Source organism: Condylostylus longicornis, unplaced genomic scaffold, assembly GCF_029603195.1.
Source record: "Condylostylus longicornis isolate FDR11 unplaced genomic scaffold, ASM2960319v2 ptg000010l, whole genome shotgun sequence".
NCBI classification, from domain to species: Eukaryota; Metazoa; Arthropoda; class Insecta; order Diptera; family Dolichopodidae; genus Condylostylus; species Condylostylus longicornis.
This window is the reverse complement of record NW_026577979.1, coordinates 10,289,115-10,314,319: the sequence shown is the minus strand read 5'-3', so window position 1 is coordinate 10,314,319 and position 25,205 is coordinate 10,289,115. Positions and strand designations below refer to the sequence as shown.

The following is a 25,205-nucleotide window of genomic DNA, read 5'->3' as shown; positions in this document are numbered from 1 at the left end:
TAGTTGAATTTGAAGAATGTTTAACAAATTTCAATTTTCTTTTTATAACTTTGATAGTATTCAATAGAAATTAAAGAAATAGAAATAAAAATGTATACATATTTATATGAAAAAAATAAAACTTGAAACAAACTTACAACTTAAAATATTTTTTATTAGAAATTAATTTTTTTAAGAAAAATTTCTTTTTTGATGTTCATATATTATATTTTACAATAATTTCTACATAAATATTATATAATAAGTAATCACAAATGAGAATATAAAAAAAATTGTTTTTTTTTTATTTGTTTTTTTAACAGATTTGTTAAAAAATACTAAGTAAAAATGAATAGCTTAAAATAAATAAAAAACCCTATATAGAGATTCTATTTTTATTATTTATTTATTGTATTTGATTAAAAAACAGAAAAAAAAAATTATTTAAAAACTCATAATAGAAAGCAAAAAAAAAAATAATTATAAATAATAATACACACACAAATTATGTAATAAATTAAAATATAAATGAAGTAAATTAATAAAAAGAATTTAATTCTTTGAAAATATCAACAAAAATACATATATATATATATATATATATATCTATTTAAAATTTATGTATATTATGATTGAAATTTGTTTATGACTTACAGTTGAAAAAAAAAAACACACAAAAAAAAATAAAACACCAATTGATTGAAAATTTGGTTAATTATGAATAAATCAATTTATATTGTGCGGGAACTGGATATTTTATCCACTTCTATGCTCTTAGATGCACTACTTGAATTGATGGATTATCATACAAAGTTATCAAGGTCTTCACTATGAAATTTCAAATATTGAAATTGATTTTATTCTGTAAATTACAAAATTAATTTGAATAATATTCCATCATTTCAAGTGGTCCATCTAAGAGAATATAGGTGATATCAAAACTTACTTTTTTTGAAGCACATATGAATTGATTAGGCGTAATCACAAATTGAAAACAAAATAAATAAAAAATTTAATATTAAATATATTTTAAGATTATAATATATTTTCCACAATATTAAATATTTAATTAATTATATTTAAATTCTAATTGCAAAATATAAAAAAATTTGTAAGGAAATTTTTATGTTAATTTTATCTTTTTGCTTTAAATACCTTGCGATAAAAAAATAAAAAAAAAACATCCTTATATAATTTAATAACACAATTTTAATACAATTTAAATAGTTGCATATAATATTAATTTTTTATGGAATTCAAAATAAATTAAATATAAAATTATGATTTTTACCCATTTTAATATTTAAAAATGTTACATTTACAATATTGTATTTTGTTGCAGGACAATATCCTATAATAGCGCTTATACATATATTTGAATATTTTAAGGCAGCTTAAAATTATTATAATAATGAAAATTTTTTGAAATTTAAAAAACTAAATTTTAATTCTAAAAAAAATGCAAAAAAAAAAAGAAAACTAAGGTTTTATATCCCACATGACTTAAAGGTGCTAAACTTTTTAAATTTTTAAAAATAAAAATGCAAAAAAGAAAAAAAACTTAATAACATTATTACTATAAAGCAAAACTTTGTTTTTTTGGCTCAATTTCTTTTCTTTTTAATCTATTTTATCTTTGTCATTTAAAATTGTAATAATAAATTGAAAATAATCAAATTAAACAATATTATATTAAATATTTATACCCTATTATGAATTTATAACTTATATAAGAGCATTTGATAAATATTTAAATAAAAATTATTCAAGTGCAATGAAAAGAAAAAATTTAAGAAAAGAAACAATGAAATTAAGTTTTATTTTTGTGTAATTGATAAATTTTGTATGTGAACGTTTGAAATACTATATTATATACAATATGTATAGGGAAAATCTTAAAACAATTTTTTGTAAGTCATAACAAAAATTAAATAAAAAAAATGAAAACATTTATAATACATATTAATTGAAAATTATTATTCCCCCAACTGAAAAATTTGTAAAATTAAAATAAAAAAAAAAGTTATACTAAAAAAAAATTTTGGTGTTTATTTCGTTCAAAATTTCTGTATGTTAACATTATTTATAAAAAGAAATTTACAGGCAAAAATACAGGATCTATTCCATTTACACGATGTTCTAACAGATGGAAGTTATCTTACTATAGGTAGGTATATTGTCACTAATTTTGATTCATTATTAAAAACACAAAATAAGCAGCAAACAAAAAAATCCATCTATTTCTAATTCAACTAAAAAACATCAATATGAATCGCAATTAAGTTAAAAAAAAAATTATGATCAAAACGGAAAATATAAAAAAAACATTTAACTATTAACTTCCAAAAAATAATCCTTGCATAGCTTCTTGTAATACACGTTGACATGAAATTATTGATTTATAGCCACCAGCTCTTTCTACTGGTGTCTCAGCTCTAATATGTTTAATGAATCCATTCCTTTCGATTTCAGATTGAGCAGGTGGTGTTGGTCCATAATTATCAAATTTCAATGGTTTATAAACATATATTAGACCTTCTTCTTCTTTTGGAACAGATAAAAATCCCTGTCCATCTGTCCTAGTAAATTGAATTCCAGTGGAAAATTGTGTGGGTTTTTTTACTTCTGGTACCTTCTTTTCTTCTTCACGTATTTTTTCAGCTTGCTCTGCAAAATTATTTATTATTTTTGAAGCATCTTCATAACTAAACATTAATTCATCAATTAATGCTTCTTTTTCTCTCTGTTTTTTCTTTTTTAATTCCACTTCAATTTCTTTTAATTCTTGACGTCTACTTTCTTCTACTTGTTTTTCTATGTCTAATAATTCTTCTAATTCATATTCTGTTTTTGATAATTTGGATTTGTTTCTCAAAATTACTTCACGATTTTCTTTTTTATACTGTTCAATACGTTTATTTGTATTAACAATATCGATATCGTTACATAAATTATAAATAATTTCTTCAATTTCTTCCAAATAATTATTGTATTCTTCTAAGGAATTGAAATCTTCTTCTTTTTTATTATAATCTCGAAGGATACGTTTTCGGATATTTATATCTTTCTCAATTGTTGGATCATCAAAAAGTTGTACACGAAAATTATTTCTTCTTAAAGGTATTCGGCACTCAGGGCAAGATCCAGAACCTTTTAAAAATAATAAATCTACGCAACTAAAAAATCAAAAATACAAATTAGCTATGTTGTATGAATTTTCAATCTTGTTACAATATTAATGTTACCTCTCGCAAAGTGTATGGCCGCAAACATTAACCATAAGTTTTAAGGAAGGATTCCTATATTTTGTTGTCTTACACCTTGGACATGCTTGTTCATCCATCTTATTATTTTTTTATATAATTTTTATTTTTTATATATAATTTTTTCAGTTTTTATTAAAACAATTTTAGTAAAATAAAAAGTAAACAAGAAATTAACTTGCGGTATTTAATAATTGATATTGAATACGGCTGAATTTTGAATATAGTGATGGATCACTTTATAAAATTATCGATATTTTCGAAGTAATTCGATTATTTTGAATGTACAAATGTCAGTTTTTCTAAAAATATTTACAGCAGTTAAAAACTGTACTAGATTTTTTTTTGGTCAAAGAGCTTCAAAACCTTTTTCATTCATTTTTTCTTAATAAATTTCTCCACACTCATTAATGTAGTTTCAGCCATTTTCTTATTAATTCTGCATACATACATACGTACATAATCCACGTAATTTCAATTTCAATTATTTTATTATTTATTTAAATATTTCTCTATTCAATATGTTATAATGATTGAGTGAAAATGTTTTGACTAATAACTCTCAATTTAATCGACACCATGTTATAAATAGTAAAAAGTGAAAAAATAAAAATATTTTGAAAATATTAAAGTTTTATTCATATTCAAGTCGGGATTTTACAATAAATAATTGTGCGGGTAATAATTTAGTTATTAAGTTCAATCAAACTCTTCTAAACATTTTGTAAACTTGGATTTTTTGAATTACAATATGGTTGTAACTCATTTCTTACCAACTCTGGCCCCAAAGTAAGGTCTTTATCCTTCAAAATTTTTGGCATTTACAAATTCGTAAATTTAAAAATTTGTAAATTTACAAAAATGTTTCTTTTTTACAAAGATCAATAAAAAAATCTGTCTGGTACAAGAAAGTTTTTAAGATGTCGCAACATATGTTTTTCCTGGTTATGTCAGAAGGTTTTATTTTTGACAAAAAAAAAACTTTCATCAACATACTTTTTTTTTTCAAAACTTTTCAATTAAAAATAAAATAAAATGACCAAAATGGGTTCAGAAGTGTTTTTTTCTAAGTTTCACATTTTTATAATCCAAATTCAAAATTTTCGGTTTTTGGTATAACAAAAAGTATTTGTTTATGTTTGATAAATACTTTGAAATTTGACGTTTAACACAATATTTATAAAGTTTTTAAAACTTTTTCAAGTTTTCCGTCTGATTTACTTTTTTTTTCATTATGCGAGAAATTTCGTCATTGTTTCTTTTTTTTACGTTTTTTGAAGTTTTATCTTAGACATACCTAAAATTTGGATTTAATATTAAACGTTTCTGATGAAACCCTCATAAAATAAATTAGAGATAAGAGAAATTTGTAAATCAAAATTATATTCTCATTATTAATAGAGAAAAGCAAATTATGAAAAAATTTTAAATAACAAAAGGAATATTAAAAAATCAGGTCGAATTATTGACACGAGTTGAAGCTTGGACCGTATTGAAAAGAATTTAATATTTGCAAAGTATGTCATTGAACTGTCAAATAAATAGATTCATATTACAAAGAAGAGAGAATAAAATCAAAAGAAATTTAATTTGAAACCGAAACTCTGAAATTTACCTAAATAACTAGACAGATCAAAACTAGAATAATTAAGTATTTTTGACATCGTGTATTCGTAATCATCTATTGAATAAATCATTTTTTGACAATTTTCTACTTTTATCCATATAAATTCCGAAATTCCAAATTGGCAGTTAAATGTCAATAAAATGTCAATATTCAACATACGAAAAAAGACATTTCAAAATTCAAATCATAAAACATTTCTTCATACATATATAGCATATCAAAAGAACAGAAGGTAAAAAAACAGACAGCCAGAAAGTAGTAGCTGGCTACAGTGTGTATAAATATATTCGTGGGATTTTGTTTTAAGATTGAGCATAAAATTTTTTTTTTATCAGTTATTAGTGAAAAGAATAACTTAGGAATTATAAGATAAATAAAATGAGTATTCCTAATGAATATATTTCTAAAACAGAGGATATAGCCGATCAGGTAAATACAAAAAAAAAAAAACAATTGATAATTAAGGTGGCGTAAACAACTTTTTTATGCGTTGACATGAAATGGCAACGTCACCTTCAATTTTTAGTTCATTTATTGAATCAAAATTTAATAAGGAATTAAGTGAAAAATTAGAAAATTTGAATTTATAATGACCTGAAATTGTACTTTATTTTTCTTAAATATGCATTTCGAATTTTAAATAATATAGGTATTATATTAAAGAAAGTACATTAATATTACATACATGCATATAATGCCTAGGTACCTACATACTTGCCTATGTGCTTTTGCATCTTTAGAAAGTTAATCTATAAATCTTTTAAAAAAAAATTTTTTTTTCTTTATTATTCTATATTTAAGACACTTTCACCTTTTTTCAAATATTTGTTCGGGCAAAAAACAAGTTTATAAATATGTATAATCGAAATTAAAACCTATGTAGTTCCTGGGTACCGCATTGATAGGAGTTTTAATATTAATAATTTAGAAAGATTACAGCACGTTTTTTTTTATTTTAGTAGGTAGTATATGTTGATATGTATATATATAATCGTATTATCATATTTATAGCTTAACAAATAATATTCGGACCAAATTTTTGTAGAATTAATAAAATACATAATTATAATAAAACAGATAATTAAGGTATACGTGTAACATTTTCCATATAATATGTAAGTTATGCGGTAGGCAGTTAGATAGTTATACTACCTATATAGTAAGGTATTTAAATGCAAAGAAACATAAAACAAAGTAGAAAAAGCTTCTGATTTAAAATATAATTGTCTATAAATGGGATTGAAAGTAATTTATAAACCATAAAAATTAAATAGATCGGGCAATTGCTTGTCTACTTACTTGTACTTACTTTGTTTTTACATAACAAGATTAGTATGAAAATCAAGGTTTCTTTGCATAAATGTAAATATAAGTATTTGTTTTTCTTAATAAATTTTATAAATTGAATAAAAATTCGTATTTATACCAAGAAAATATTTAGATATCTTAAAATACATATGTTTATTTCAGGAAGCGGTAGAATTTTTATTTTTAAAATGTTGTATTTTCAATGTCAATGCTATTTAGAAATTTTCAATGGATTACACTATTCAATTCATAGTTCAATCGTGCGTATATTCAAATAGATTTTATCTATTGTATGCTCATCCTATAGCAAATTATTATACCTTCAAATATAATAAGCCTATAGCTAACTATTATTTATATTAGCACAAATAATTCAGAGTCGTAACATATAAGAAATGAAATCTATTTTGAAAAAGATTTTGTGAAAAGAAAATTTATGGTTAATTAATATAATCAAACAGGTAACACACCTAATTTGATTTTTGAAAAGTTAAAATATAATAAGATTCATTGACCGGTTTTTTATACAAATAATATAAACCATCTGGATATTTATTTTATTTTTGTTTTGCTTCTTTAAATATTCTTTTTCGAGAAAATTGGGTCAGTGTAGTTACGAAAATATATAAAGGGGTTAAGAACATGTTTTCTATCAAATGTAGTGATAACATACTCTAGGGTTACATTTTTTTTTTCATTTACTTTCCTACCGTATTTTATTTTAAATTGGTTTATTTAAAGAATACACGTTTTTTTTATGTTTTTTTTTTTATGAAAACCATGACCTTTAAATTTTATGTCAAAATAATTGTTTTAAGGTAATATTTTTTTTCTATTTTGTAATTTTCAAGTTTAAATAAGTATATATTTATGCATATGTATAAATGGGTCTGTAAAAAAAAACTATTATATTTGTGAGTCTATATTATTTTTGTCTTGCAACAGCAAATATTAATTTTTATGTGTATAGAATGCAATTGTTATTTAAGTAAATTAAAATTTGTTTGATAAATAAGCATAAAAATTAAAATTGAACAAATAGAAAGTGTATTTGTGGTTGTTAGGCAGATGCTTATAATGTTGATTTTAAGAAATTATAAATTATAATTTTAAATATAGTCAATTGGTACATAATTGAAAGATAATATCCGAAAAATTTAAGTTGTTAGTCAGTTTTTATGACTCTAAGTCATAAAGAGTCTAGATTTAATGGGCTTTGCCTAAATGTAGTAGGTTCCTACCATATTATTCATTAAAAGTTTTTGAAAATTTCCTGTGCATACCTATAAGTAGGAACACACATTGTTTAATATTTTTTTAAAATTCTTTTTTAAATTCTTTGATTTATAAATAAATTAAAAGAAGCCAAATAATTTTTTATATTTTAAAATATTTGAGTTCATTTTTGTGCAAATCATTTCCTTTTTATATTTATTATTACTTATGTATCTTTTCTATAGTTAGTTTATGGTAGAACGTAAAAAAAAATACGCTAGACACTTATAATAATTGACGTTGGTTATCTTGAATATTCTAATAACGTTATCAGTGTAAATTAAATAATTTCGAAATATGTTTATTATTACTTAATTATTAAAGTTTTTTTTTCTTTAGATTATTTCTGTTTCTTTCTAATCTAAATTTCAAATTGGATCCAAATTAATAAATACGAAGTTTTGTTCAATTAATAATTATAAAATTTTAATGAAATTTACTGCAAAATATTAAATTTCGTTTAATTTAAATATCATACTTAACTAGTTGTTTTATATGTATATTTATTTTGCATATAATACATTTGTAATGAATTCCTTTAAAAAATTTGAAAATTATATAAAAAAAATTTGATGTGTCCAACACATAATTGACTGCATTTCAAAAGTGATCCATAAGATTATGAAAATTTCCTTTAAATATTTCTTTCAAATTTTATGGAAAATGAAAAGTAAACATGTAGTTAATGTACCTGTTACTGAGATATGCTCAAATATATAAACCCGGACTTCAGTGAAACCCGGTTCTGTTTCTAATCTTAATATTCGATTGAATTTTCTGGCTAATTTTTTAATAACGAAATTTTAAATATGAAATTTGAGGTCTAAAAATAGATCGATTATTTCTCTGTATATGAGCAAAAATGTAAGTTCGGCCAGCAGTAAAAGTTGACTCTGAGCAGTATAGTTGAGCTCTGCTTTTTGACCAAGCAGAGCTTCTATATTATAATTGTAAATAAATAAAAAATTTAATGTAATAAATCCATCCATATGTGTAATTTTCGTTCAGAATATACATATTTATTTATACACACAACATAAGTTATGTAGATGACGATTTAAATTAACCTGTGACAGTTCGAACACACATTTTTAAATAATAAAATAAATTTGAACTTGATTTTGGACGCTTGAACTGCCGCGATCTTATTAAAATTAAAGTACAATTTGAACTTTTCTGTATTGATTCTTTTAATGTATAAGTGAGAATGAAAACGATAAAAAAATTTCCCAAATTTTTTTTATCAACTTATTTGATCTTGGCTTCAACGCGTTTAGATTTCTTGATTTTGAAATTATCGTCAGTTCTATATTACGATTATTTAATTTTTTATAAAAAGTGCGTTTTTTATTTACGAAATTAAATAATATGATTGCGAGGTATATCTCTTATTATTGAGGTATTTGTTTATTTAAAACTGTAAGCGACGTTAATCAAATTTAGTATACAAAACAAATTTAAATTAAAAATAAAACTGTCAAAATTATAAGTAGAAGGTCATACCTAAATATAAAACATAAAACAGTTATAAACAAGGTTTTTTTTTATGTTGTGTAATAATTTTCACTTTTGTTTCTATTATGAGGTCCATAATGCAAAATTTTAATTTATTTGCATAGTAAAACGCCGTTGATATATATGTTTATGAATGTATGTTTATGTATGTGCATATATACATGAGTATATAATGTTTTTTTCTATTTAGCTTTTTATGGGCTATTTTGGTTATTTAAAAGTATCGAATAGACAAAAAATTTTATTTTTAATACTTTTTCAATAATAAATTGATTTGCATAAAATTGCAGGCTGTTCAGAAATTAATTTGATGAAATTAATTAAAAATAAATGATTTTGGTTAGAGTTTTGTGTATATAATTGGAATTTGATGAATGATTTTATATATTAGCATTTATAGCACCAATCAGTAGATTTTTGGTTTGAAACTAAGACATTTAATTAAACGGGAAAGGCATTTATTTAAATGGAATGGCGTCATTATTTAAATTCTAATTAAATGTACGATCGATGCAATAAAATGAAAAAAGAATAAGACGTTTATTGTCTGATGAAAAATTCGAAATTACATTGTACAGATGGAACATTTAATTATTTTTCAATATAATAAACTTGAATTTGAGAAAGTCATCCATATGTCTTTTGATTAAAATAAACGAAAACTGTACACAATTCAAACATATGATTTTTTAGTTTATCAAATAACTAAAAAAATTCGCATGTATATTTTTGATTTAGACTTTTAAAGTACTAAAATTTTGACGTAATAAAGAGAAAAACTGAATTAACGGGAACGCATTTAAGCGAAATCTTAAATGTACCTTAATTACGAATAAAAATTTGATCTGCTTTTCGCAACACTATAAAGCAGGATAAGCTTTTAAGTATGGGGCATATACATCAGAGGATGACTGTATTTTCTTTATATTTAAATCGAGTAGGTCTGACCAGTTTTCTCATAAGACAATCTGAGATATAAGTACATAAAAAAGTGTTTAATTTGTGTGTCTTGCCTTTTTATTGTTAATCTACAAAAGAAAATACTCAGAAAACATTATGCATATATGAATATAATATACGTCGTATAAGAATTAATGAGGTGTTAAAACACCTATCTGGAACTATCCTGAAACAGGAAAAAAATAATAATTAGGCTGATCACCTCTCATGTATAAGCAAATACGAGGCGGGGTGATAAACCTAAATTTGAGCTTAAATTACTCTCACAGTGCCATAGATTAATTAACAAAGTTAATAATTTGGAAATGATAAATAGAATAAAAAATAATTGCTTTTATTTATGTAAACAAGACCACATATTTTTCATTTAATTAAAGATTAATAAATATTTTTCTAAATACGAATAAATTAAAAAATAGCATGTGAACATAATTTCGCGTTTTTGTACCTTATCAAAAAAAAAAAAACAAAATTTTTAAATCCACAAGCAAATTTTAATATCATAAATTTTATTTTGTCTTTGTTTTTTTCTCTTTTCTATGATAACAAATCAATGAAAAAAGTTTTAGCAAGAATCTAAAAAAATTATTAACTAAGAGAATTCCTCTTTTTAAAATCTGCAAAACGCGATCTCATAAAAAAGTTTTGTGAAAGCTTTTTGTAAAAAGCAAAAAAAAATTATTTGAAAAGTTCAAAATCCAAAACAAATAAAATAGAGAAAAAAAAACAAAATCATATCACATAACGTTCACATGTACATACTTTTATATATGCGCACAATATACAATAGCGAGCAACAAAAAAAAATTGGAAAGAATGCTGCAAGAAAATTAAGTTATGCAAATTTTATGTTAAGGAATACATAAGAAATCTAATAAAATTTTTATAGCATGATTATCTCGTTTTTAATTTAATAAGAACTTTCCAGTACCAAAAAAAATAACTAACAAAAATTTTTATTTTATTGCTTTTTCGCATTTTCAATTTAATTTTTAATTTTCTGCACATGATTGTAAAACAATCTAATTTAATAATATTTGCGTTCCATTTATTTGTTCAAACTACCCATGATCTTAAGTGTCCGTGACTTCAATAACGCTTCATAAAAAGTTTAAGCACAGTAATAATACGATTCTAGTGCCGTCTCAGAGCTTTCAATACCTTTACATTGTAAAACAAAACTGCTCAAGCTTTTGATACATTTTGGAATACACTGTTTATAATATTGATACATACTTTGACGTTTGTGTGAAAATTTCAATTTAAAATTAATTTTCAACAAACGTTACCACATCATTAAAAACATAGCATTTTTATGCTGCAGATTAGAAAAAAAATTTAATAACTAGCACTTTATTGCTGAAAATATATGCTAGTTTATTTAATTGGTTATTTCTAGCAACATTTATATGACATGTATAAGAAAAGCGTGCTCGATTTTTTCGATACCCAATTTACTTTTATTTTACTTATCCACTATGTATAGAATGCATTTAGGAAAAGTGTACAATGTCGAGAGGTATTACTAAACTTTAAGTAAGCGCATTATTGAAGTCACTGATATTGAAATGATGCATTTCAAATATTATAATTAAATGCCAAAAGAACTCCGAATACACAAAATTGATCTGTTGTAAATCAGAAGTACTTTTCTATATACCGCAAAAAAAAAAACGTAACTCCACAAATCATCTACTCATTTGTTTGAGTGCAGTTGTGCTCATTTTTGATGCAGAATACTGCCATTTGTGTGCTTTCAGAGCTATTTCAGCATTTAATTACATAGTATATGAAAAAAAATGGTTATATCTACTAAAACAAATTAAGGCTATGTTTTACTCATGTACCAAAAAATACCGTTACATTTACAAACTACGCATATAATCTCATGAGAGGTTTGAACTTCTAAATAAAGCGCAAATATTGCTTAAAGGCGATTCCAAAACTTTGTGTTTGTCTATACTACTTTTTTTTAAACATGAACTCAATTTCATTGTCGTCACTGTCTACTTCAAAAATATTACAATGTACGTACAATAAATGTTCATTAGATTATAGATATAGGTATATTTGTATACATAGGTGGTATAATTCGAAAAAAAACATACGTACGCAAATTATGAAGATGTTTAACTATTAATAAGTTGAATACTTTTTTTATTTTTTTTTTTTTTTTGTTGCCTTCCAATAATAATTTTCCAACATTGACATTGTATGTTTTATTTATTTTTAGTTAAGAAGCAAAAACAAAAAAAAAAACACAATTTTACTTTTTTATTTCTTTATTTAGTATACAACCGGCATTCAATTCGAATACAACCTTTAAGATATTGTAAATAAAAAATTCCATAAAATTTTAATGAAAATCACAAAATTTTGAAAAATTAAAATAAAAATTGAATTTTTGTTTTTTTTTTTTAAATTAGAAATCTTAGATAAATTTAGTATTTAATTTATAATAATATAAAAATATTAATTTAATAAAATATTTTATTTAATGGGAAAATGGATGTTAGACGAAGGAAATTATATAGAGATTACTCCAGAAGTAAAAACAAAAATTGATTATATTGATGAAATAGATAAATTGGCAAGTCTAGACATTGTTTGTATATACATATGTACATTTGTATTTTTTGTTTTTATCAACATATTAAAATTTTTTAATGTTGCTATTAAAAATTAAAATAACAAAATAGAAAAATGAAAAAAATACAGTGAATTCTCGATAATAATAACAATTTTGAAAAATGTTTAAGGATTATTAAAACATGGGCTCTGGCGGTTATTTACTTTTCAGTTTTACATCTGTTTGATTCATAAGTATTCTAGCCCACACACATACAATTATATGTGACCGCAAGCAATCAAACATTTTGTAATTTTTTACAAAATGTGATTGCAATTTTTTAGTTAACGCAATCGATTTGTAGTGGTGTCATTGTTTAGTAGCATAGATTTGGGCGAAAGGATTTTATAATCAAGCAGTAATTGCAAAACTGAAACTTATATCTCTTCCAGAACCCTAAAAATTTTGGAAGCAACATAAATGTAAAAAGTGTTAAAAATTAAAAAAAAATTATTAAATATTAGAAAATTGAATTGAAAAAAGTTTGAAATTTGAATTGATTACCACTTAAAATATGGAAAATAATCAATGGCTCTCAATACTTTACAAGTTTAATTGAATTTTTTTCGTTGTTTTTTTTTTAATTTAGTTTAATAAACTGAAATTACTAATGAACTTTTCATAGAATTTTTATAAAAAAAAGTCCAAGAATTCCATGAAATTTAAACTTTCGGGGAAAAGTTAAAATTATTTCATTTATCATCAGAAATTTTAAATAAAATTACATATATATATATATATATATATACTTATAAACTGTATGAGGTTATAAAGAAATTGGATACTCATACCATGCATAACATATGTATAGGGCACATGTATATAACATACATTATAACAGTATATTGATTTATATTATGAACAGAATTATGTATGGGTTTCTAATTAGTTTTATAGCCTTTTTTATATTCAATAATTCCGATTAATTTCAATCGAAATTATTTTATAAATTTATAAAATGGTCCTTTTCATTTTTGATTATTATGTGAAACATTTCTCCTAATGTGCTCTGATTTCTATTCCTCCACAGTTGAAATTTAATTCGAATTAAAAAAATTTTCAATTTAATACTCGTATATTTTAATGTGTGAAAGACAACTAGTTTTTAAAATATTGTAGTCTTTTTTTTTTATTAGAATCCAGTCAGAATACAAAGTGTGTAGACAGTAATCGATACATATAGAATGAAATAGGATCATCTAGATAATTTTTATGATTTACTGAAAAAAAAAAAAATTTAATTTATTCTTGTTTCATGAATTTTTCTACTTTGATTCATTGATTATTAAAAGCTTATTCTATGCTAATTTGAATTAAAAATTGATGTTTTGCTTATAATTTGCAAAGTTATAGTTAAATACGAAAATTATATGGTCGAGTTGTCCTTATTATTTTAATACAATAAAAATATTATGTGTTATTTTATTTATAATTCAATAGTGTGTAAACAATAAAAATGTAAATACTTATTTACTAGAAAAATTGATAAGGGTTGTAAGTATTTCAAGTCTGTCAACCATTTATTTCTTATACAATATAATTAAAATATAAGTATACATTATGCAAATTGTTGTATATTTGAGTACATAAATATACGTAATAGCATTTAACTTATTAATTTGTATACAAAATATATAGTAATAATAAAATATTTAATTATTTATATGATATAAAATTATATAAAAATATTTTTATAAAATAAGAATTAAATAAAAAGCAAATGTTCAAATAAATAATTAATTATTAAGTTTGTATATCTATAATTTATTTGCTTAATATAAGTACAATCAGAAGTGAGTGGTATAAATAATAATTATGTTATATAAAACATTGCTATTGAAGACTGTGTATCTACAAGGTGTCTACTGAGTGTAACTACTTATAGCTATACTGGTTGAATAATGTATTTAGTTATATTTAATTTTATATTATGAAACCTATAAGTGAATTATTAATAAATTTCAAATTGTTATTATTTTTGTTTATTAAATTCGAACTCTCGTGATTTCAAAAATTTCAAAATAAACTTGATTACAAATTAAAAATTTTACACTCAAAAATCTTAATAATGAGTTTTCAATACGAAAAAGAAAGTTGTTAGAATCAACTAATTGAATAAAGTTGACTCGAGTTTTCGGCGGCAAATTAATTTTTTTTATTATTTTTTGTGCAATTGTCCCAGCTATTTTGTATCCAAAACTGTTCAAGCTATACCTTAATTACAAAGTTTTGTTTTACAAAGCAACAGTTTAAAAATATTCGCGGGGACTATATCAAAATCATTTCGGTTAGAGTGAATGCAAACAACACAATATATTTTGAAACATCTTGTATATATAGAAATCAACAAATTCACCACACATTTTGTTGTTTACTTGTATTAATTTTTTTGATGGATAAATTTTTTCAAAATTTCATGTTGGCTATATTTTAAAATTCTTTAAAAATAAAAAAAATATTTTTTATTCTATTTTTTTTTTTGATTTATATTTATTATGATACATTTAGTATCGAATTTTTTTTATAAGCTATATATTTGAACATATTTAGTAAATATATATGTATGTACATATGTAAATGTCTAGCACTCAAACAGTAATGTTTTTTTATTGGCACATCAAAAGCAAATCATTAATAATTTTTTATTTTTTTTAAGTGTTCGTTTTATAAATTAATTTGCGGCTGTTATTAATTATTGCCAATTCTTTTTTCTTATTTTTAAAGTACTTTTTTTTTTTAATAATTTATTTTACTAATAATATAAAATAAATTAGACTATTTAGAGTAAAAAATAATAGTAATTAATTGGAAATTCTAATTCACCTTGGCAATTCTATTCTAATTTTGATAATTTCTTTTGGTAGTAAGGAGAACCAAGGTGAATTTATTGTTGTATATAAATAGACAAAAAATGACCACATTTGACAATAATTGGTTTTCTATTTATTTGTTATGTGTATACAAATAAATACTTATATTACTTATTTTACAGTCATGATATTATTTTTATAAATTAGGTACCACTTATTTTTAATTATATTTTTAGTTCAATACCCAAAATTATAATATATATTTATAGGAACGGTTTTCTATGCTTTGTAACATATCATTATCAATAAAATAGAATTTTTATAAATTGAAAAGAACAAATTATAAAATAATGTTTTTATTTTTAGATTTGTTTTTAAATGCGTATTATATAGGATAAATAATTAATTTTGGAATTTAATTTATTTAGTCAATTTTTAGCACTTTTACCAAAAAAATTGAAAACTTTTCAGTTTGACTCCAAATTTTATTTTCACCTCGAACCCTGGAAAGTTATTCAGTTACATTTCTCAAACTTCAAGCTTTTCCAAATTTATATAAATGCAAAATGCTAACGATAAATGTCATGCTGTCGAAAAACATTACTGTTTTTCTTAACTTACGGAATTCACCCCAGAATTCGACCATTATGTTAATGTTTCTTTATTTTTTTTTCTGTTTGCTTGTCATAAATGTATGCAATGATTTGAAATATTTTGATATACATATTAATAAAAGCAATTTAATAAATAGTTGGGATAATTTTTTTCTTCGAAAAAAAATATTTTTGATTGTTCAAGGAAAAAGTGCTATTGTACAAACCGATTTGATCCGAAATTAAATATTCTATTACGAGTAATTGATTTTGTTTCTAAATGAAAAGGAGCATTCTTTAATTTTTCATTTCTGTTTAATAGAAAATTTCGTCTGTCCAGTTGGATCACCCAATTGCTGGTCCAAATTTTTAATATTTTTGTTATTAAGCACTTCGATACGTTAGTAATTAATTTGATACTTAGACGCGGTATGCACGCGGGATTTTCAAATTAATTTGTTTTACAAAATAAAGATGAAAACAAATAAATCAAACATTATTCAAAATTTTTTAAATTTTTTTACAAAATGAAAATTTATTTTAATTTATTAATGTTATGCAGATTATTTTCATAGATTTTAAATTTAATTTTGAATACAACTAATGGTACTACAATAGTTGGCCAAAATATAATAGAATAAAAACCTATAGAAATTTAATGAAGTTCAAAGAATATTACAGCCAATTTGCATTTCAATTATGGCTTTTTTCAAATTTTCAAATAAAGACGCTCATGAACATTAAACACATAAGCATTTATTTGAAAAAGTCGGAAAATATGAGTTTCTCTAAATATGAAAAATCGCTTTATAATCCCTTTGTTACATGTGAAAACACTTAAAAAAGACGTCTGGCGTTCCGTACTTTGTATTTGTAATTTGTTTTCTTTATTTTAATGTGTGAATGGATCCCAAGTCAATAAGTGTTAATTATGAAGTATTTAATTCTCACATTTTGACAAATCATTCTTTATCACACAAAATTTTGTGATGAATAGCAGCTATTTTTTTTTTGTGATGTGATCTTTAATCGTTTTCTCTAATGTCATTCGATTGTACTTTTAATACTCGTATTATACAATTAGCAGTTTTAAGTTTATAAATTGTCATTCATTCTCTTAATTATATTTTCGCATACATATTTTGTTCTCATTTGCAATTTACATGTTTATGTGACCAAAGTTTTAATTAATTTTTTAACAATTTTCTATTATAATAAAAATTTAACGTCATCAAACTATTTAATAAAAAATTAACAATTTTGAGAATTTGGAGAATAATATTACCTCAATTTCAAAATTATTTAGTTGATTCAATGCTTCTATATTTTGTATTTTGTATAGAATTTGAATGAGCTTTTCAAATATAATGTGCTAAAATTCGATTTTTTGTTTATAAATTCTTATTTTGCCTTATTTAAATTAAGCAGATATAAAAAAAGGAGAGATAATCAGTTCCGAATAAAATTAATTTTTTTATAATTACATAAATATACTCGTATGTACATATTTTAAAGAGAATTGGAACAAGAGAAACAAATGGAAAACATGAGTAGTTTTTTTGGTACTTAGCGTGTGTAGTAAACAAAATTATTCAATAATAGTATATAATTTCCATAAATATTTAGATGTTTAATTCATTAATTCCGAATTAAACATCTAAATATTTATGAAAAACGAATAAAAAAGAATAATTGCGATTTTCATTTTTAAAATTTTTCGATGAATAATTTATTTTCAAAAATTTTGGCGGTAGTTTTGCTATAATATTAATAAAAAATTTTGCAATATAGCAATACAATTTAGGAATATGTGGGAATTAAATTATAATTTCTAATGTTTGTTCTAAAATATCAAGGATTTCCAATGAAATCACTTAGGATTTTATTGAATTATTTCATTCTGGGAATAATATTATTAAATAAAAGTACGCAAATTAAAGAAAATATTAAATGTGTAATTAATTTTAACACTGAAAACTAAGAAACACTCTGCTAATTTTTTTATATTTCAAATATTCTATATTACGAGTATATTTGTTTATGAGAAAACACTATGCAGCTTCCTGTTAATTTATAACATCATTCCAGATGTATATTTTCCATTCTATGTATCTTAGCTTTAATTTCTTGAAAAAGCTTATATTCAATAAGGTTTGTAAATTAATAAAAGAAAATCATTAATAAAAGAATATTACAATGTCATATGGTTGCATTGCATAGAGCTACAATAGAAAAATTAAAAAAGAAAAATGAGTTAATGCTAATTTTTTATTTTTTAAAATTTCCGTAAAAATATGAATTCTAAATCAAGTGGACTGATAATATCTATGTGTGTACCTACTTAGTATATTTATTATCTCTTTATTTAATTTAAACTTTTTATGATATTGAAATATGTAGTTAGTTACATAGTTTAATAGTAAAGCAAAATTGTATGCTGCGTATATTGTACATATTCTTCAAATTCAAGGAGTTGGTAAATTAGTTTCAGACATACATAATGAAATAAATTAGTTAATTGTATGTAAATAACTTGAAACATATGATCTTCTGTTATTGGCGTCCAAATTAATTGAATCCAGAGTCTAAGTTTTATATAACAAAATTATGAGAAAAAGTGGTTAGTCACCCTGCAGTATTATCAAAAATGTTATTTGAATTGCGTAGATTCTTAAATATTAATTTGTATTTTTGAAAAACACATATGTATATAAGTTTTTATTTATTTAAATACTTATAATGATTTTTTTTTGTTTTTTAGGTAGTTCGAAAAGGCAAAAATGTTTTACCAACTGTTGCACGCTTATGTTTAATAGCTACATTTTTGGAAGATGGTCTTCGTATGTGGTTTCAATGGAGTGAACAACGAGAGTATATGGATATGAGTTGGGGTTGTGGTAAAATTATAGCAACATTATTTGTTTTAATCAATTTAATTGGCCAAATTGGCGGTTGTGTGATGGTTATCTTAAGATTCAGAGTGTCAATAGCTGTAGGCGTATTATTCTTTATCGTTGTTTTACAGGTATTCATATATACACTTATATTTTTTCATAACTGTATTAATAATATTTTAATTTTATATTTTTTATTTTAGACTATTGCATATTCAATTTTATGGGACTTACAATTTTTATTAAGAAATTTAGCACTGATCGGAGCTTTATTATTGGTTTTAGCAGAATCAAGAAATGAAGCAAGAAGTCTTTTTGCTGGTGTACCATCATTAGGTGATAATAAACCTAAAAATTTCATGCAACTTGCTGGACGTATTTTATTGGCATTCATGTTTATTACATTAATCCGTTTTGAATTAAGCTTCTTACAGGTAATATACATTTTATATTTTATACATTTTATATGTATTTTGCTATTAGACCTTATATAATTACAAAATTTTATAATTTTTAGGTATTTCAAGATATTCTTGGATCAATATTGATGGTATTAGTTGTAGTTGGTTATAAAACAAAATTGTCAGCTTTAATATTAGTTTTGCTGCTAACAATATTGAATTTGTATCATAATGCTTGGTGGTCAATTCCTTCATATAAACCACTTAGAGATTTTCTTAAATATGACTTTTTCCAAGTAAGTTATTACAAAAAAATACTAATAGTCTTCTTTTCTGTTAGAATTTTATATTACAAAATACTTTTTATATTTTTAGACACTTTCTGTCATTGGTGGTTTACTTATGATTGTGTCATTAGGCCCTGGAGGAGTATCAATGGACGAGCACAAAAAAGAATGGTAGAATTTAAGAAACTGTGTAAAAAAATTAAGTTTTGTTATACATATAAATGCTTTTTTTTTATTTAAAAAGATATTTTTTTTGTACATTGAAAATACTGCTTTTGACAAAAAATTTTTAATTTTTTTTATCCTGGCGCAAGCAAATAAATTTAGCATTTACGGTTTTATATTATAAGAAACAATTTCAACACAAATTTGCTTTTTTTTTTGTTAAATTTTTAGAAAAAACTTCCAATTTTATTAAATAATTTTTAATTTGTTTTGTCATGTCCATTTAATTTTTTAAAATATTCATACAAAAACTATTAAAGTTTTTCTTTTTCAATGAAATCTTAAAATTGTAAATAAGATCTAAATTTTTGTAAGACAATTAACTATGTATTTTTGTTTCAACGACTATGAAAAATGACAGATTAATTTGTTTTAAATATAACTTACATTCATACTTACTTATGTCTAGAAATAAAAATTTTATTTAAAGAAAAAAGTAGAGATAGAAACATTGTGTCCCGTATTATTTTATTATATTAAAACAAAAAAAAAAAAATAAAAAAAATAATTTATATGAAAAAAGTTGATATTGATAGTTTTAAAAACAAATTAAAAAAAAAGAGAAAAAGAAAAAAAACTGGGCCCATCATAAAAAAAATATAGAACTACTTTTAAATTTTGTAAGAAAAGCGTTTTAATTACTTCATGTCTTCCTTTTTGAAATTTATTCGTTTTTCAGTGTAGTATAGCTCAAATAAATCTATTTAAAAGTTTCGTGTTAACAAAGGTGTAAATGAGTAAACGACGTTCTGATGGAAAATATAACCTACTTAATGTATTGTAAACTAAATTATACTAAAATACAGGGGTTTCACTTACAGACAAATTGGAAAACAATTATAATGTTGTCATAGCAAACGGTTACATTCTGGCTTAAGAAAGTTAACTGACGATAGCTTGGAATAGGAATTTTAATTTTTTAATTAAAAATTAATTATTTTTATGACATTGAAATTGATTATGTACCTAAGAAAGTCAACCTGCATTAGTTTAAATTCGATTTAGCGTAGACGTGCAATCTTCATAAATAAATAAATTTTCAATTCAAACTTGAGTCCTACAAAAATAATATTTAAATAATGTACTGGAGCCCTCTTAAACATTTCTTCGTTATTTGAGTTCCAAACAAAAAGCTTTTACTGAATTAAAGAGATTACGACAATCATATATTCAAAATATAGCAACTGAAACAAAAAACTTGTTCCAAAATGCATCTTATAATTTAATGAAAATAAAAATTTATATTTAAGTTTTTTCAAAAATAAGGTAAAATTTATTTTTGGTGGAAATAAAATTTAAAATATGTATATTTAAAAATTAGGAGCTATTGAATGTTTACATTTTATGTAAAAATGCATGTAAATGAAATTAGCATTAAGTATATATTCGCCAATCTTTTACGTAATGCTAACTTTGCCAGTATTCCAAGTTTAGATTAGCAAATTATTTATGTATTTGGCTTAACTGTTCTATATACAATAGATGCGAATAATCTGCAAGTTTTCAGCTTGATAGGTGATTGTTTTGTAATTATTTACACTTTCAATCATTAACTTTTACATTCATAGATTCAATTTTCGTCTTTGCTTGTATTGATTCTAAAATTTCTTCTATTTGCACCTTCAGTAATGAAGATGTTTGTTCAATTTCTTTATCTCCAGAAATTTCATATTCTCCTGGAACGTATTTCCCTAATAATTCGTCATGTTTTTTCCAAAAGTGATCTCTTATCATGTCTTCAGAGTATGGTATAATGAGTTGTCTTTTTATGTTTTCATTTATTTGAACATATTTTCTCAACAGAATTGTTCCTTTTCTAAAAACTGGATTTTCATTGTTATAATTTATACCAAATTGAGAAAATAACAATTCATTTTTATCATCGGAAAATGTTCCTCTGAGTCTCGCCTCTGCTTCTACATTTGTAAGACCTGATTTTAATACTAAATTCCAAAATGCTGTATTGTACAAATTATTAATATGGACGTCAGCTTGTCTCCAGCTTAAATAATCTCTTAAATTTTTATCTGATGGATACAAAACAATTCTACCATCAAAACACGGTGGATAAAGTAGTTTTTGATTTGGAAACCACTTTCCCCAATTGTATACGTATGCTGATGAAAAAATGCTTGTAACATATGATAACAACTTTGATGAACGCCTATTATAAATTTCTGTTTCCTTACGAAATACAAAAGAATATTCATCACTCTGACCATAAGCTAAAATTATATCACGGAATTCTTTCATAACATTAATAGCTGCATGACTCATTAAGTTTAACGCTAAAACAAATACATATTTAAAAAATTTATTAAGGGTAATGTGACAATGCGTGAAAAAAGTTACCATTAAGATCATTTGGCTTTTCGAAATTATGTTTTGTGCAAAATTTGTGAAAAGCCTTTCCATCGACACGCGCGACGATATAAACATTTTTTAAAATTTCGTCATTAGTCTCATAAGATTTTACATATTCGTATCTACTATTTGCCATTTTAGAGGTGTTAAAAAGTCTTCTAAAACATTTAATGTTGATAAAATTTTTTATTTTCATGTAGACTATACAAAATACAACAGCTTTCTCCCGAATTTTTTCAAAACGTAAACAAACCCATGTGTTCAAATTTAAGTTTCATCATAAGCTTTGTTCAACAGATACTTTCTATCATTTCTTATTTCTTATGTTCATGGTTTTTTTCGGAATTTTATTTTTCTAATGAGTATGAAGTTATTATTATTCGATATTCTTTAAAGAAAAAAACATAATTTTTGTGAAATTTGAGGTTTTATTTTAATTGCAGTATATTTTGAATAATATTTGGAACATTTTATTTTTGTTTTCAATTATTTAAAAGTATCGTGAAAAATATTACTTTTTCTTTGAAAAAATAACTACTGCGTTTTGTAAGTAAGTAATTCTTATATTTAACACGTGATGGTGCTGGTGACACTTTACTGTTTGAGTAATGCTGATTATGAACATGAAAAATTATATTGACACTTTTGACAATTTTCACTTGATGGTTGTCAATTTGTCAGATCAACAAAATTCAACACCTAAGAAAAAAATAGAAAAATTGCTTTTTTAAACGTATTTAATTGATTTGGATTCTATTTTGCTTTGAAAATATCAAATATGATCGAAATAACATGCAATGATCGTTTGGGCAAAAAGGTAATAATATCATTATTTGTTTTTGAATTTAAGTACATATTACATTGGATACATTAATTTTTAGGTTCGAGTAAAGTGCAATCCTGATGACACCATTGGAGATCTCAAAAAATTAATAGCAGCACAAACCGGTACTAAAAGTGACAAAATTGTTTTAAAGAAATGGTATACAATTTACAAGGACCCAATCAGATTATCAGACTGTAAGTTTAACTTTGTTTTAGTTGAAAATTTATTGTATAATGTTTTATATACACATATTTTTTTTCATAAGCTCTGCACAATGCAAGATTTCAGAATTCATAATTGTTATTTTAATGTTAATTATCATTACCAAATTAATTTTTTCTCACTTAATAATTGTAAACTAATAATTTAATGTCCATTTATTTCTTGCTTCCATTAAATACTTCATTCAAATTTCAATTACATTATTTTCTATTTTGTAGATGAAATACATGATGGAATGAATTTAGAATTGTACTATCAATAGGCAAAACGGGAAAATACTGGAAAAATACCAATAATTTTTAAGAATATAAGAATGTAACTTAATTTAAGTTTGTTAAAAATAAAAATAACCTCGGATAATTGATGAAAATATTTTATTGCATTACATGTTATCGAATTAAAAATTAAATTTGACTTCTAAAAATATAGTACTGCTTAAGCTTAGGTACTTAGTTTGGAAATACGAATACTGCGAAGTTTTCTAACTTAGAATAATGTCTATTGCAATACACGAGGAATTGCAAAAAAATCAAGTTAAAATTGGGGTTTTCCCATATATTTTCAGTTTTGATATTTCACACGTTTAAATCTTCTTTACTAGATTAAGTTTGCTCTTTTTTCGATTATTATTTTGTTCTTTCTAACATATTTTGAAATTTATTTCACTGGATAAAATTATAAAGAATCTTTGCAGAACGCGTCCTAAAATTTTGTACTTACACAGACACTCATATATATAATAATATGTATATATATGTAGATATATGTATATTGAATAAGTCATTTTTAGAAATTGGAAATTTTAAGTAATTTTGATCAATTGTAACTATGATTGTAACCCAATGATGTTTGATGTGGCCATTTTTTAATGTTCTTAATAAAATGATAATACAACTTTGTTTAACTGTAACACTATACTTATATATAGTAATAACTATATATGCATGTATGTATGTAACTACATATATAAATTTATTACCATCTTAGTGTATTTCATATGTCCTATACTGTATACTCTATATAATATAATTTCTTGCCTAGTATAATAAAATTTTTTGCCAAGCATTTAAAACTCCGCAGAACAAATTAGCGGCATTCACCATTTTCAAAAATTTTTTTGGATAATTCATCTTTACTTAGATGGCTTACAATGATAAACGTAAGACATTTCGCAATTTCAAATTTTTTATTTACCCTGCAATAATAATGTTAATAGTTAAAATTGAAACTTAAAGAATTGGATAGGAAAATAAAAAGGTCCAGGTGCCATGGAATATATAACCAGTTAATTTTTATTATTAAAGAAATTTTTTTAAACCTTGAAATTTTTTTATAGAATTTTGCCCGGCTGTTTGAACATTAATTTAAGTCCTCAAACTTTAAAAAAATTTTTATGTTACAGAAGATATGGTGCAAAAACCACAAATATTGTGAGCCACAAATTCAATTCATCAAACCAGATATTGATTAAACTAAAGTTAAATTCAATTTAAAATTCCCTTGTTAAAAAATTTTACAAATTTCTCAAAACAAACACCAACTTTTCCTATGAAGTTCACCAAATTCTGAAAAAATTTATGTTTTTCTTCTTTCAAATCTCTTTTTTTTTGCATCAACTGTACACCAATTTTAGTCTTTTGTAGAAATATGTTTCAAATTTATTCTTTCCATTAAATTTTTTATTAATTATTTATTAGCTTAATAATGTTAATTCCATATCATTTACATACTCCATTTTGTTAAAAAAAAATTAAATTTTCCTATTAAAAAATTTTTTTTTTAAATAAAATAAATGTCAAATTTGTATGGTATACCTTTAAAAATTCGATCCAGCTGGATAATTTTTATACCTTCAGATGTCCGATGGTGTCTAGATTCCGAAAATTATTTTTTCAAATTTTTAAATTGCACCCAATCTGAGAAAAATGCATTTAAAAATTTTAAACCATATAGGTACCATTTCTTATAAAAATTGGCAAAAATAAAAAACCTATCAATTTTCGTTACCAAGAAAAGTTTCGAAAAAA

The 25,205-nt window shown here is 23.1% G+C and overlaps 4 protein-coding genes across 5 annotated transcripts; 2 read left to right on the top strand and 2 right to left on the bottom strand.

Moving 5' to 3' along the window:
- Positions 1-325: 325 nt before the first annotated feature.
- Positions 326-3,322, bottom strand: LOC129618918 (CDK-activating kinase assembly factor MAT1). The gene is made up of 2 exons (XM_055533947.1): positions 3,225-3,322; positions 326-3,155 (listed from the first exon to the last, which is right to left on the bottom strand). The coding sequence occupies exons 1-2, from the start codon at positions 3,320-3,322 to the stop codon at positions 2,315-2,317; spliced, it is 939 nt and encodes a 312-aa protein (XP_055389922.1). The 3' UTR covers positions 326-2,314.
- A 1,769-nt stretch (positions 3,323-5,091) lies between these two features.
- On the top strand, positions 5,092-20,393 carry LOC129618934 (surfeit locus protein 4 homolog). Of its 2 annotated transcripts, none has more exons than XM_055533964.1 (5): positions 5,092-5,298; positions 18,721-18,984; positions 19,057-19,287; positions 19,371-19,550; positions 19,630-20,393. In XM_055533964.1, exons 1-5 carry the CDS (start codon positions 5,248-5,250, stop codon positions 19,714-19,716), a joined length of 813 nt encoding a protein of 270 aa, XP_055389939.1. In that variant the 5' UTR covers positions 5,092-5,247; the 3' UTR covers positions 19,717-20,393. The 2 variants fall into 2 exon arrangements, with proteins under 2 accessions (XP_055389939.1, XP_055389938.1); XM_055533963.1 differs by lacking the exon at positions 5,092-5,298 and adding an exon at positions 12,370-12,517.
- Positions 20,394-21,022: 629 nt separating this feature from the next.
- On the bottom strand, positions 21,023-22,351 carry LOC129619073 (probable tRNA(His) guanylyltransferase). The gene is made up of 2 exons (XM_055534156.1): positions 22,119-22,351; positions 21,023-22,054 (listed from the first exon to the last, which is right to left on the bottom strand). The coding sequence occupies exons 1-2, from the start codon at positions 22,324-22,326 to the stop codon at positions 21,309-21,311; spliced, it is 954 nt and encodes a 317-aa protein (XP_055390131.1). The 5' UTR covers positions 22,327-22,351; the 3' UTR covers positions 21,023-21,308.
- A 449-nt stretch (positions 22,352-22,800) lies between these two features.
- LOC129619124 (ubiquitin-like protein 5) lies at positions 22,801-23,538 on the top strand. The gene is made up of 3 exons (XM_055534217.1): positions 22,801-22,947; positions 23,012-23,150; positions 23,397-23,538. The coding sequence occupies exons 1-3, from the start codon at positions 22,909-22,911 to the stop codon at positions 23,438-23,440; spliced, it is 222 nt and encodes a 73-aa protein (XP_055390192.1). The 5' UTR covers positions 22,801-22,908; the 3' UTR covers positions 23,441-23,538.
- Positions 23,539-25,205: the final 1,667 nt, after the last annotated feature.

Coding starts and splice junctions, on each gene's coding strand:
- LOC129618934 (XM_055533963.1), top strand. CDS start 12,425: ATGGGAAAATGGATGTTAGACGAAGGAAATTATATAGAGATTACTCCA. Junction 18,985..19,056: donor TCTTTATCGTTGTTTTACAG/GTATTCATATAT, acceptor TTTTTATTTTAG/ACTATTGCATATTCAATTTT. Junction 19,288..19,370: donor TTGAATTAAGCTTCTTACAG/GTAATATACATT, acceptor TATAATTTTTAG/GTATTTCAAGATATTCTTGG.
- LOC129619124 (XM_055534217.1), top strand. CDS start 22,909: ATGATCGAAATAACATGCAATGATCGTTTGGGCAAAAAG. Junction 22,948..23,011: donor ATGATCGTTTGGGCAAAAAG/GTAATAATATCA, acceptor ATTAATTTTTAG/GTTCGAGTAAAGTGCAATCC. Junction 23,151..23,396: donor CCCAATCAGATTATCAGACT/GTAAGTTTAACT, acceptor TCTATTTTGTAG/ATGAAATACATGATGGAATG.
- LOC129618918 (XM_055533947.1), bottom strand. CDS start 3,322: ATGGATGAACAAGCATGTCCAAGGTGTAAGACAACAAAATATAGGAAT. Junction 3,156..3,224: donor GGCCATACACTTTGCGAGAG/GTAACATTAATA, acceptor TTGATTTTTTAG/TTGCGTAGATTTATTATTTT.
- LOC129619073 (XM_055534156.1), bottom strand. CDS start 22,326: ATGAAAATAAAAAATTTTATCAACATTAAATGTTTTAGAAGACTTTTT. Junction 22,055..22,118: donor AAAGCCAAATGATCTTAATG/GTAACTTTTTTC, acceptor TATTTGTTTTAG/CGTTAAACTTAATGAGTCAT.